Source organism: Pelodiscus sinensis, chromosome 1 (assembly GCF_052426305.1).
Source record: "Pelodiscus sinensis isolate ZL-2025 chromosome 1, ASM5242630v1, whole genome shotgun sequence".
In the NCBI taxonomy this organism is placed as follows: Eukaryota; Metazoa; Chordata; order Testudines; family Trionychidae; genus Pelodiscus; species Pelodiscus sinensis.
The window spans coordinates 13,759,101-13,772,462 of NC_143052.1; the positions used below are offsets into that span (position 1 = coordinate 13,759,101).

At 41.1% G+C, this 13,362-nt stretch overlaps 1 protein-coding gene across 12 annotated transcripts in view; it reads left to right on the forward strand.

Moving 5' to 3' along the window:
* CELF2 (CUGBP Elav-like family member 2) overlaps window positions 1–13,362 on the forward strand; it is a 495,286-nt gene that overhangs the window by 156,935 nt on the left and 324,989 nt on the right. For 3 of the 12 annotated variants that reach the window (XM_075908499.2, XM_075908610.2, XM_075908678.2), the window contains exon 1: window positions 589–7,913. The exons of 2 other annotated variants lie outside the window; for them this stretch is intronic. In XM_075908499.2, coding sequence (XP_075764614.1) covers window positions 7,807–7,913 — 107 coding nt within the window. In that variant the 5' untranslated portion in view covers window positions 589–7,806. Of the gene's footprint in view, window positions 1–585; window positions 7,914–13,362 lie in introns of those variants that run through there. 7 more of the 12 variants (XM_075909199.2, XM_075909207.2, XM_075908455.2 and 4 more) reach the window with 6 other exon arrangements.

Consider the following 13,362-nt stretch of genomic DNA (forward strand, 5'->3'; position numbering starts at 1 on the left):
ACTTATTATGATGCTTGTCAACCTTTGCAATCAGTGTAACTCTCAAATTTACTGTAAACTGCAACTTTGTAACATGCAGCCACCTTGCTTGTAACTTTCCCTAAGCTGAATTCTCGCCTGAGTGAATGGAGACAGTGTGTGAGAGCGTGTTTGAAGAAGACTGGGAACAATGGGGCACATTTCAATGAGTCATCACAGTCTGGGCATGCTGCTTGCTGGATAAAGGGAAGTCTGGGCATGCTCCCTAATGACGAGGTGAATGAGTCACAGGAGCCATTCACACACTATATAAAGAGAAGGAGCATGTGAGACTCTCTCTTTTTCCTTCCCCTGCTCCTGAGAAGCTCCTCTTCAGTGTCCCTCCTGACCATCTTCCCCAGCCATGATGAGCAGACAGACCCTCCAGGATCCACATGCTTTGGCTCCTTCTGCAACCCATATGTCTGTGTAAGTGTGTGATTGCCTGAGGGCAGGAATGAATGGGAGTGAATGAATGGAGTGAGTGTGAGATCTATCTATCTATCTATCTATCTATCTATCTATCTATCTATCTATCTATCTATCTATCTATCTATCTATCTATCTTATTTAGCTTAAACCTTTGGTGGCTGCTTTCTCCTCTTTACTTTTACCTAGTAGAAATAAACCCATACTAGTGTAACCCTGGGTGGTCTCCAGTGAGAATATTTTTTAAGGTAACAGTATGAGGCTCATACACATACAGTAAGACTAGAAAAATCTTACATCATCCAGTCTGACCTGCATTTTTCAGGTCATTATATATTATCACTTCAATTTTTTTAGATAGAAAAACCAGGCAGAGAAGCTAAAACTCTTGTCCAATGCCCTAAAAAGTTTAGGGATCAGTCTGAGACTGGAAAGTACCATTCCTCTGTCCTGTGTTTACACTACCGGCCCATGGTCCTCTCTCCCTTTGCTTCATCTTCACCACAGTAGTTTGATAATACATTTTTTCATTAGGGGTGTTTTGTCTTTGCACAAAGGTGACAACCCTAGCATGTTTATTTTGTACAATGCATCAGCCACATTTTCTGTCTGTTCTGCATTCTCTGTAATTTTCAGGACGGAAGTTATTTTCACTTATGAGATGAGCTTATTTCCCACAAGTGCTGTACAAGGACTACAGTTCACTGTAGAGGCTTTCCTCATGAAATAGTATCCAAAACTGCATTGATCGGGAGGTATGTCTGTGTATTGCAATGTTCTGACTGTGTCTGCTAAGACTGAAGAAAGATCTCCACGCATGTGCCTCTGTACAATACAAATCATGATTGCCTTGGAGTGCAAAATGAGAAAATATTGGCCTAGAATAAAAGTAACTTCTGGAGTGGTGATCTGTTGCCTGAAAGCAAAGGGTGTAATTGGAGAGCAATTTTTCTGTTATTACCCCCAAAATGTTTTGGGGGTATTAATAAAAATAATTGTTTGTTTATTTATTTGTATATCAGTGTATTTATTTGTAAAGCAGTATAAAGAAACCCCAGCTGAGATCAGGGCCCCATTCTTCTGGGGTCTGTACACACATACAGTAAGAGACAGACAGTCAATGTGCCATTAAGCTTACAACCTAACTGGACCGTTGAAAGAAAATGTGGGAGAGGAAACCGAGGCAAATTGATTTTCCCAAGGTCTCTTACAGATCGCTTCCAGAGCCAGAAAGAGAATGCAGGTCTCCTGACCTTATCGAGGGCTAAGAAACAAAATATCCCATGCAGTAAGAGAAGCAAATATGGTAGACGAACAGCTTGACTTACCAAGGAAATCCTTAGCGAGCGTAAACACAAAAAGGAAGCTTATAAGAAGTGGAAACTTGGACAGATGACTAGGGAGGAGTATACATATATTGCTCAAGAACGCAGGGGAGCAATCAGGAAGGAGAAAGTGCAATTGGATTTGCAGCTAGCAAGTGATGTGAAGGGTGACGAGGTTTCTACAGGTATGTTAGCAATAAGAGGGTGATCAGAAAGGGTGTAGGGTGCTTACTGCATGAGAGAGGTAACCTAGTGACAGATGATGTGGGAAAAGCTGAAGTACTCAATGCTTTTTTTTTTTTTTTTTGCCTCTGTCTTCATGAACAAAGTCAGTTCCCAGACTACTGCACTATGCAAAGCAGTATGGAAAGGAGTTGGACACCCCTCGGTGTAGAAAGAACAGGTTATTAACTATTTAGAAAAACTAAACATACACAAATCCATGGGTCCAGATTTAATGCATCCGAGGGTACTGAGGGAGTTGGCAAATGTAATTGCAGAGCCTTTAGCCATTATATTTGAAAACTTGTGGAGATCAGGAGAAGTTCTGGATGACTGGAAAAAGGCAAATGTAGTGCCCATCTTTTTTTAAAAAAAAAGGGGGGGGGAGGAGGGGACAATCCAGGGAACTACAGACCAGTCAGCCTTACCTTATTCCCTGGAAAAATCATGGAGGGGATCCTCAAAGAATCTATTTTGAAGCACTTGGAAGAGAGAAAAGTGATTGGAAATAGTCAACAAGGGCAAGTCATATGACTGACCAATCTGATTAGATTCTATGATGAGGTAACTGGCTCTGTGAATATGTGGAAGTCAGTGGATGTGATAAACCTTGATTTTAGCAAAGCTTTTGGTACAGTCTCCCACAATATTCTTGCCAACAAGTTAAGGGAGTATGGATTGGATAAATGGTCTGTAAGGTGGATAGAAAGCTGACTAGATTGTTGGGCCCAACGGGTAGTGATCAATGGCTCGATGTCTGACTGGTGGTCAGTTTCTAATGGAGTGCACCAAGGATCGGTTCTGGGTCTGGTTTTGTTCAACATCTTTATTAATTACCTGGATGAGGGGATGGATTGTACCCTCAGCAAGTTAACGGGTGATACTAAGCTAAGGGGAAAGCTAGACACGTTGGAGGGCAGAGATAGGGTCCAGAGTGACCTAGACAAATTGGAGGACTGCGCCAAAAGGAATCTGATGAGGTTCAACAAGGACAAGTGCAGAGTCCTGCACTTGGGACGGAAGAATCTAAAGTATTGTTACCAGCTGGGGACCAACTGGCTAAGTAGCAGTTCAGCAGAAAAGGACCTGGGGATTACAGTGGATGAGAAGCTGAATATGAGTCAACAATGTGCCCTTGTAGCCAAGAAGGCTAATGGCATACTAGGGTGCATTAGAAGGAGCACTGCCAGCAGATCTAGAGAAGTTATATTCCCCTTTATTCTGCACTGGTGAGGCCACATCTGGAGTATTGCATCCAGTTCTGAGCCCGCCGCTATAGAAAGGATGTGGACGTATAGGAGAGGGTCCAGCAGAGGGCAACCAAAATGATTTGGGGGGCTGAAACACATGACCTATGAGGAAAGACTGTGGTATTTGGCCTTATTTAGTCTGCAGAAGAGAAGAGTGCAGGGGCATTTGATAGTAGCCTTCAACTTCCTGAAGGGAGGTTCCAAAGAGGAAGAAGAGAGGCTGTTCTCAGTAGTGACAAAGGCCCGGCCTTAGGGGAAGGCGAGCAAGGCGGTTGCCTAGGGCCCCATGCTGCCTGGCTCCCGGCCCCACACACCCAACCACTCACTTGCTATCCTGACTGAGAGTTGCACAGCCATGCAGCTCAGCCACACTGCCTTGGGCCCCACAACCTCTTTGGCCGGGCCTGTAGTGACCAATGGCAGAACAAGGAGCAATGGTCTCAAGTTGCAGTGGGGGAGGTCTAGGTTGGATATTAAGAAAAACTATTTCCCTAGGAGGGTGGTGAAGCACTGGAATGGGTGACCTAGGGAGGTGGTGGAATCTCCATCCCTAGAGGTTTTAAGTCCCGGCTTGACAAAGCCCTGGCTGGGTTGCTTTAGTTGGGGTTGGTCCTGCTTTAGGTAGGGGACTGGACTCGATGACCTCCTGAGGAGTCTGCCAGCCCTGGGATGGTATGATTCCATGAGTTCAGTTCATTGTCCTGTCAGCTGGGCCATGCTGCCTCCCATGGTTTATGATTTGGAAATGTTTTAAAATATTGACTACCACAAAGAAAACATTGTGGTTACTCTGCCAGGGAAGACAACTGAAAAATCTCACTGAGTTCAGTGCTAGCAGAATCAGCCTTGCCTCAGAAGTACTGCAGTGCAAAAAGCATGTTTCTCCATTTTCTGGGAATCCCAAAAATGAGGGGGAAAAAATAGCTTCAGGTGAACTCAAAACATTTTTTTTTTTTCTGAAGACATTTTGGCAAACTAAAAAGCTGGAGAATTTTTTTTATTTCTATTTTTATTTATTTTTTGCATCAAATGAAATATTTCCCTCAAATTTTGATTTAAAAAAAATTAATAACGTTTGCAGAAAAACGTGATACAAAAAGCACCACTGAATTGAAAATAAGCATTTTGTTTAAGAGGGATTTTTTTTTCAATCAAAACAATTTGGCATAATATGTGAAATGTTTTAGTGCCCTCAAGTCTTCATTGTTTGAATACCAAAAATGTTCCCTTGAGCCATGTTATTTTAAAGCCGCCCCCTCCCCATTTAGTACACCATGCAATTGAAAGGTAATAGGCATCACACATTGCTATGCATGCTCAGCAGCTCTGATTCTGCTGCAGATGTTGCAGTGTCAGTTGTTTCATTTTGTATGACAGAAGATGGGCTGTTTTAGGCTTTGAGTGTTACCACTTAATGGTTGGGTTTGCGGTGCTTTCTTTACCCTATTGAAGGGTCCTTCCAGAATCCTTAGACTTCATTTCACCTATCTGCTACTTTTCCATCTCTGTAGGAGAACTGATCAAGGTTTTCTCCACAGAAGCTGCACTGGTTCCATCGCTAAGCCCAAAGCACTCCTCGGAAGCCATTTTACTCAGTCTGAAAAGCAGCCATTGTATTTTCAGCTAGTAGTGTCTTAAGATGGTGATTCTTCCCCTGGTTTTGGACAAGTATAGCAGTTTATCAGCCAGTGTCTGATTCTCCCCTTCCAGCTGTGCATTCTCTCACACCCTGAACCTTGTAACCCTCCAGACACCAGTCTCAGGAATCTGGACCAATGCAGTCGCCATTGCTGGTTGCAGCAGGCAAAAGGGATTTAGAGGAGGAAAGCACTGGTGTGCCCGTAGAGAACCTGAAACTGCATCTTACAAGAGGGAGGGAGAAAATCTGGGGTGCTTGCAGACAGGAAGGGGAGGCAAAGAGGACAGTTGCCCTGGGGCCCAGCAATTCAAAAGAGCTCTAGGCTCCAATAGTTACCAATGCCGTTACTGAAGGAGCAGCAGCAGTTGGAGCCCCCGGCCCTTTAAATCACCACTGGAGTGCCATGAGGTGTGATCAAGGAGGCGTTAAGGGCTGGCTGGGGAATGCAGCACGACACATTCTGGGCAGCGCTGAAGGCTGGCTGTTCCTAGCTCCGCCCCTTCCACCCGAGGCCCTGCCCCTACTGGGAGTGCAGAGTACCCTCTCCACCATGCCCAGGGGCTCAGCAAGTCTGTCAGCTCCCCACCAGTGAAGCCAGAGAGCCATCACCAAAGCCTGAAACGGCTGTACTGGAGCTAATGTCTTAGCATTTAGAATGCGGGACATGAGTTGCAAGACTTGTCGTGGGGTGTAGCATTGTCTCAGCCAACTCCCAAGGCTGTTCTATGGATGCTTTTGTAAAAGCTAACTGCAGTGCCTTTTGGTGCACTCTCCAGCATTGCACTTTCAAGCATGTACTTTTAATAATGCAAATAGACTGTTTATTTTGTTGTTGTGCCTAGAAGCTTGTCATAGACCCCATTGTGCCAAGCACTTTACATGCACACAACAAAGAGACATGCACTGCCATGAATTTGCAACCTGTAAGGGCTTTTCTACCCAGCAAGTCACTGCCTGACTAGCCATGGTATGAATCTATAGAGCACCAGCTTGCTGTGTAGTAACTTGCCATGAAGACTAGCTCTGTGTGCATATCTAAGGACAAAAATTTGCCCATTGTAGTAGTATGTTTTCTCTTCACTGAAGGTGAGAACCCACCACTCTCTTTGCTGGCTTGGTGATTGCTCCTCCAATCTCATGTCCCATGCACCAATAAGACTAAATCCAACCAGTAACACCAAACTGAGCAAGGAAATCCTCCACCTGTGCAATTATGTTCAGCAAATTGATCTATGCTAGTGAACAGTTGCTGTATAATACCGGTGCATGGTATAAAAAGAGGGACTCAGATGAAAACACTAAGATCCAAACACACTGGAACTTTGGGGAAGTTTGTATCCAAAGTTTGACATTCTAGTCTGACCTTAGCTTATTACAAGGTGTACCTGGGGCCCTGCAAAGAATTCTGTATTTAAGATCTGATTCACATTTACCCTGAGGGCTCTTCACTCCACACTGGCAGCATAAGTGTGTGCTGTTGTAGCCAAGAAGGCTAACGGCATTTTGGGATACATTAATAGGAGCATTGCTAGTTGATCTTGGGAAATGATTATTCCCCTTTATTCAGCACTGGTGAGGACACATCTGGAGTACTGTGTCCAATTCTGGGCTCTCTGTTACAGAAAGGATGGGGAGAGAGTCCAACGGAGGGCAACAAAAGTGATTAGGGAGCTGGAGCAGAAAATTTATGAGGAGAGGCTGAGGGATTTGGGCTTATTTAGTCTGCAGAAGAGATGAGTGAGGGGAGATTTGATAGCAGCCTTCAGCTACCTGATGGGGGGTGAGAGGGTTCCAAAGAGGATGGTGAGAGGCTATTCTCAGTGGTGACAGATGTCAGAACGAGGAGCAATGGTCTCAAGTTACAGTGCAGGAGGTCTGGGTTGGATATTAGGAAAAACGATTTCACTGGGGGGGGAGGGTGAAGCACTGGAATGGGTTACCTAGGGAGGTGGTGAGATCTGCATCCCTAGAGTTTTTTAAGTCCTGGTTTTTAAGACCTCAAATACATGAGGTACAGAGGTTTCTTCAGCAATAGCATGAATGGACCCAGATGGAAAAATACGCTTCATTTTGAACCCTTGTGCAGACTGGTGATTAAGGGCCACAGTCTGTTCTATTGAATCTCAGTGGTGAGTGCCCTATTGACTTCAGTGGGAACAGCTTTTGGCCCTACTAACTTTATAGTGACTCTGGGATCTCTTTCAGGGATTAAAAGTGAAGAAATGGTTTGTAATGCAACCCCTAATGGCCGTGCAGAGATGACTGGGGAAGCTGCACGTCCTCATAGTCGCTGGTGAAGGGTGCCATTTCCTAAGGCTACAGAGAAGTTGTGTCCAACAGGAAATGGCAAACTGAAAACTCTCAAAAGGTCCCAAACTCTTCCGCTCCCCCCTCCCTCTCCCCAACTATCAAATCTCAGTTTCTCTGATCAGGGCTAGTGAAATCAGTGAGCTTTGAACAGGGCAGGGAATGAGACGCGGGAGAGAAATCCGACTGTGAATCAGAAGCCCCAGAGTGAGAGCTGAAGCAAAATCCCTTAAAGCACACAAGGTTATCCAGCCCCAGCCTCTGTGTGCTGCAATATTGATAATTCACAAGCAAAAGATGCATTTCCTATTTTCATTTCACCAAACAGAATAGAAAACTCATTAATTGATTTTTTGAAGGTGTGTGTAGGGGGGAGCGGGGTTTACTAATTTTTTTATGGTAATTAGGAGAGCTAACACCAGCCAGGCAAGAGGGAACGCAAACAAGACCCCTATAGGCTGCAGAGTGCATTAATGTAAAATATGCCCAGACAACATAACTTGTCAGAGAGGATTATTTCTGCTTAGTGAATCTGCAGGGGCCCCTTTGCTCCACCACTCAGAGTCTGACTAGAGAGAGAAAGAGTAGCCATTAGTGAGTAGCGACGGTGGCATTGATGTTTGAGCGCACTTCTGAACTGGCTTTTGTTGAGAATATCAGTGCAGAAAGCATGCGCTGTCCTAAATCCGCGGTTACTATGAGAAATGAGGAGCTGCTTTTAAGGTATGTTGTTGTCTCCTTTGTTTAATGTGTGCTTTCTAGTTGCCTGGGCCCGCTGCGACTATAATCATGCTCTGTATTAAGTAGTTTCCCTATTTAATTTTTTTTTAAAAGACAAAGGCATTGCTATGTGCAAGCAGCATTTCCACTAGTTACAATTGCACTTAATACATCTGTCATCATATAGGTTAAGAAAAGCAGGCAAAAAATACAAAAGAAGCTCAAAGCGGGTCCTTCTTTTGCCATCTCCTTTGCAATATTTCTGCCTGATTCATTATTATGCGTTGGGTATAGAATAAGCATAGAATGAGGCTCCATGTTAGAGTTAGTGCCCAAGATACCACTTTAATTTATACTTCTTCTCAATAAATAGTTATTAATGCGCTACTTCGTCCTGATCACTTGAAGCTGTTCAAAAATGTATGTATATATACATGTATGTGTTTGTGTATTCTTAACACTCAGTAGTGTAGTGGCGAGCAAGTGGCGGCTACCTTTTTCGGAGGGAGAGATTCAGAATTATGCTAGAATTGGCACCCTGCTTTGAAAAATGTAGTCTTTTGTTTATTTGCTAGCAGACATTGTAGCACTGAATGCATCTTTTGGTCTGACAATGGGACAGCTGAACAATGGAGCTGTCAAACTAGCTTAATGCATGTCTGGGGCTGGGGTGTGTGTGTGTGTGTGTGTGTGTGTGTGTGTGTGTGTGTGTGTGTGTGTGTGTGTGTGTGTGTGTGTGTGTTCTTTCTCAGCCCATTTTTTAAATTTTTCTTTATACAGACTATATAGTATTAAGTGTTATAGTATGACTTGTTTGTAGTTTTTAAAATTTTTATACTCACTGTTAATAGTAGGCTTTCTGCATCTTGTAATTATGTCTGTTGCATTAAGTTGGAGATTTATTACTCTCCTCTCCTTTAACTGTAGAGAGAAAACTTACTTATTCTGAATGCTTACAAAACTGATGTCCGCCTGGCAAATACATGGTTACTGGACATAGGCATTTACAATAGTTTATGTCTGATCATTTTAATGTTGATTATTATGTTGATGCCCACTATTTTTAAATGTTGTTGCGACCATGAAAACTAACTACAAAAATATAACAGGCTGTGAGATAGCATTTTCCATATTTGTAATCCAACTGTCAATGTTAAATTAGAATTTTTTAAGTCACGAAGCATAATTTACATGGATGATTCCTGTTCTAAAAATCTAACAAATTAACACATAAAACATTTATTGAATTATCCATCTATTTCGGAAGACCTTGTTTAGGATTAGAATGTTGATGACATTTTTGTTTATGGATTCAGATATGCTCTTTTAGTCCTAAAAAATACAGTGTTGTAAAAAAAAATTAATTTACCAACTTTTCTAAAACCTTTTAAATCATTTATCAGGACAATGAATGGCATAAACCTTAAATGGGATACGGTTTCATCAGTAGCCTGGAATTTCCATAACTCTTAAAGTCTTTTAATAGTAGACATATTAATTAACTCTATCACTGGCCTTTCTAATATAATAAAAATGTAATCTTTGAGTTGAATTGCCAATAGAAAAGACTGATATGCTGTGGCATTTGGCTTTGGCTTGGAACAGTTTTTTAAAAGGACTTGTTTTTGTTTAATGTGTTCCATAGTGTTAGTTTTATGAAATCATACCAATGTTTAGAGGGGAATAAGTTATTTCTTAACAAATAAGTTAAGGACATATTGCTGAGAGAGAGCTTGTAACATACTTGTAAACAAAATTATTTTACTTGAGCAGAGAGCCTTGTGCTTATGGTGGGTTTTTTTTTTTCAATTTAGAGATAAAACAAGATGAACAGATCACTCTTTTGGTAAATAAAAGTGATGAGACGTAAAAAAATCATGTGTTTAAAATAGAGGCTATAAAATAGAAAACTTTTGCTTGCAGGACATATATTTCACTACACCACCATAAAAGTTCAGCTTGGTGTTTACAGTCACTCTTTTTTTTTCTTCTATATCTTACAAGAACTTTTTCCTTCCAGAGAAGTGTTAACTAATTCCCACTCAGCCAGATTTTTCCTGCCTTGGACTGTATAGCTGGGGTGAGGTATCTTTTGTTGAGTTATCCTCACTTATGCAGTGCATACTATCAGTTGCTCTTATCATTATCCCTTGTGATTATCATGCAAGAAAATATGTGATAGCTTACTTCAGATTTCATGTGCATACCCCTTTAAGAATTGCCAAAGCTGGGTGCTAATGACACAATGGCAATTCTCCAACTTTGAGTCACAAACATGTCACCCGTATAATGTATATCCAGCTTCCTTTGTTGAGAGATTTTGATTACTAAACCTGTTTCTAAACCCACCCCTTGCAATGAATGTCACTAGTACGTTGCTTTGCGTGTTTTGAGATTAGAGTAATTGATAATTGCAGAGGAAACGATTATATATAATCAGTGTCCATCTTGTCCAGTATACTCCAATGGCATCATACAACATTTTATTAAAAATGTAAAAATGAAGCTTACAATAAAAACAAAACTCATAAAATATTATCCTTACTCTCCTCCGGATGTTTACTGGATCATTGCTCTTTTAGTCTTTAATTAATTTAACAGCTGCTAAGATTGTGAAACATGGTCCCAATTTGAGAAGAATGTACAGGTTAGAGGTCTCCAGCAATCATAAGGTGTGCTTAGCTTTAACCAGTTGTGAATGGGTGAGATTCAAAGAGCAATGTGGCACCCAGAAGTTGGTAAACTTGTCAACATCTTTTTCCATATTAGTGACAAGATAGCTAATTCAGGCACTGCAGTAAGCAGTTGTTTGTTCCTGCAATGACCGAGTGTAATGCCAGAAGGAATTATATTTCTTGCCTAGCAGAGCAAGACTACCTGGTGTGTGAATCTGGGAAATGGCTTATCAGTATGCTGTAAGAAGACGGTAACTGTAACATTTTTAATTATTAGTCTGTAGTCTTTGTATTTTCCTCAGATTTATGAACATCGTGTTAATACTCCTTGTTAAACTGAAATAAAACTGAAGTGTTTCTTTTATCAAATTTAAGACTATAAGATTGCAAACTGTACCTTTGGGGCTGAAAAACAAAGGACAACATCCAGTTAATATTCATATCTAGAACTTTTACTGCAAATGTAGTTTGTGCTTGAATACTTAAGTCATTCAGGAGTGAATCAATACTAATTATTGTAATCAGGAGGGTTAATTAGCTGAAGATGCTGCTGATGGAAAGTTCATTGCTTACAGCCCTGAAAACTCCTAAGTTGATGAAATCTGAAAGCAAGATGCCTAAAAGGACTTTATATCAAGAGCTGTTTGGCTTTCATTTGGCATTTGAGAAGCCGGTTCTTTCAAATAAGAAAGCATAGATGTTTTGCATTTTATATCTAGAAAGGAAATGAGAAGAGACAACTGAGATTCTCTTGAAGAGCTTTCTGTAATGGTTTCTAATTGAATGCTTTTTGAATAACCAGAAAGTCTCAGTGTAACATTCATTTGTAGGTTACCTAAACATTAAGATTTCGGATATATATGGTTATCCATATTGCTTCAGAACTTTATTCGATATCACTTTACCAGTTCCTTATTTTGGACTTTTTACTATATGGTACGCAACTTTAAAAAAAAATCATTGCTTTTTGACTGCTGTGCCCTCTAAGATACCGGTCACATTTATTCTGTAGAAAGGCCATTCAGCTTCCCCTTTATTAAAAGGTTATTAAATTACCAGTTTATGAATTTAAGCTATGTGGTGTGGAATAAAGACTGAAAGAGAAAATTTTCTTCATGAGTGTTTTGGAATTCCCATCCGCCCGTCTCAGAACAGTCATTCTTCTTAAAGTGAACATCTTTGAATTCAAGAAGAATTTAGCTTCAGAAAAGCTTTTGTCACAAGTGGATGGTGAGAAGTTTGTTCCCCCACCCCTCCCCCCCAGCAATCATATCTGTTAAGATTGCAGTCCAAATGAATCTCTCTGTTTGTTTGAACACACTGTCAAAAAAAAAAAAAAAACCAAAGGAAAAAAAAACCCAAACCACTCATAGTGGTGGTTTTGAAAGGGAGAAATTCTTTTTCAAAACCTATCATTCTCTGCTCTCTAATGTCATTAGAGGTTATCTAGTACAGGTGCTATTTATCTCTGCTTTCCTATAACTGTTTTACTTCTTCAAACACATTTACTTGTATGTCAGCCGTATAAAAGGTAACTGAAAATGGCAGCTGTTGAGAAAGCATGTCACCATGCGTGGAATGACATGCATTATCAGGGCAGCATGAGCTGCTGGCACTACAGCCCATTTCTATTTGACCTGCCAAATGATTGGCTGCCTGGGATAGTGATGAATCACTAGAGTTTATGAAACAGGACTGCTGGCATTCCCACAGAGGAAATCAAAACTGGAATTTTCCTCTAACACTATTGTTGTGGCAAGAAAAAAACAGCTTTTTGTTTTGCTTTTGCTTATGTTATCCTGCAACGAAAGCAAATGTCTCCGTTTAGTTCATTTTAATGCTGTCCTTGGCAAGTTAAACATTGTGCCAAAGTTACCCGTCTCCGTTAGATAGAGCTAGAATGTTTGAAACTCCACATCTGAGCACACCCAAGAGTGGAAAGTCTGAGCTCTAGATCTGAATTTGGGAGGATCAGACACTTTTTTTTTTTTCCTATTTGCTGAGAGTGACTATCCGTGAACTGGCCCTGTATATGAATTGCATCTAGTAAATGCTTTGTTTTTCTGCTGTGAGAGTCAGCTGACCAATTAAAAGTCAAATATCAGATGTTGCACTAGTGCTGCGAACTCATGTTCTACACTTTGGAACAGCTGGGTCCATGATATGTGCCGTTTCTAGACGATTCATAAAATATGAAACTTTAAAACTGCATGATTTGGATTACACAGTTTATCTTCTGAGTCTTCTGCTTGTGGAAAAGCATTTTGGTCTTTGAATCTTCCACTATGCCATATAGATTAAGAAACTGTAGGTTGCTCACTGCTCTGCAAAGACAGCCATATGACTGTGCTGCTTACATTTAATAAGAACATAAGAACGGCCATACTGGGTCAGACCAAAGGTCCATCTAGCCCAGTATCCTGTCTGCCGACAGTGGCCAGTGTCAGGTGCCCCAGAAGAAGTGAACAGAACAGGGAATCATCAAGCGATCCATTCCTTGTCACTCATTGCCAGCTTTTGGCAAACAGAGCCTAAGGACACCATCCCTGCCCATCCTGGCTAATAGCCATTAATCAACCTATCCTCCATGAATTTATCTAGCTATTTTTTGAACACTGTTATAGTCTTAGCCTTCACAATATCCTCTGGCAAGGAGTTCCACTGGTTGACTGTGCATTGTTTTATTTATTTTAAATCTGCTGTCTATTAATTTCATTTGGTGACCCTTATGAAAAGGAGAAAATAGCACTTCCTCATCGACTTTTCTGTACCTGTGA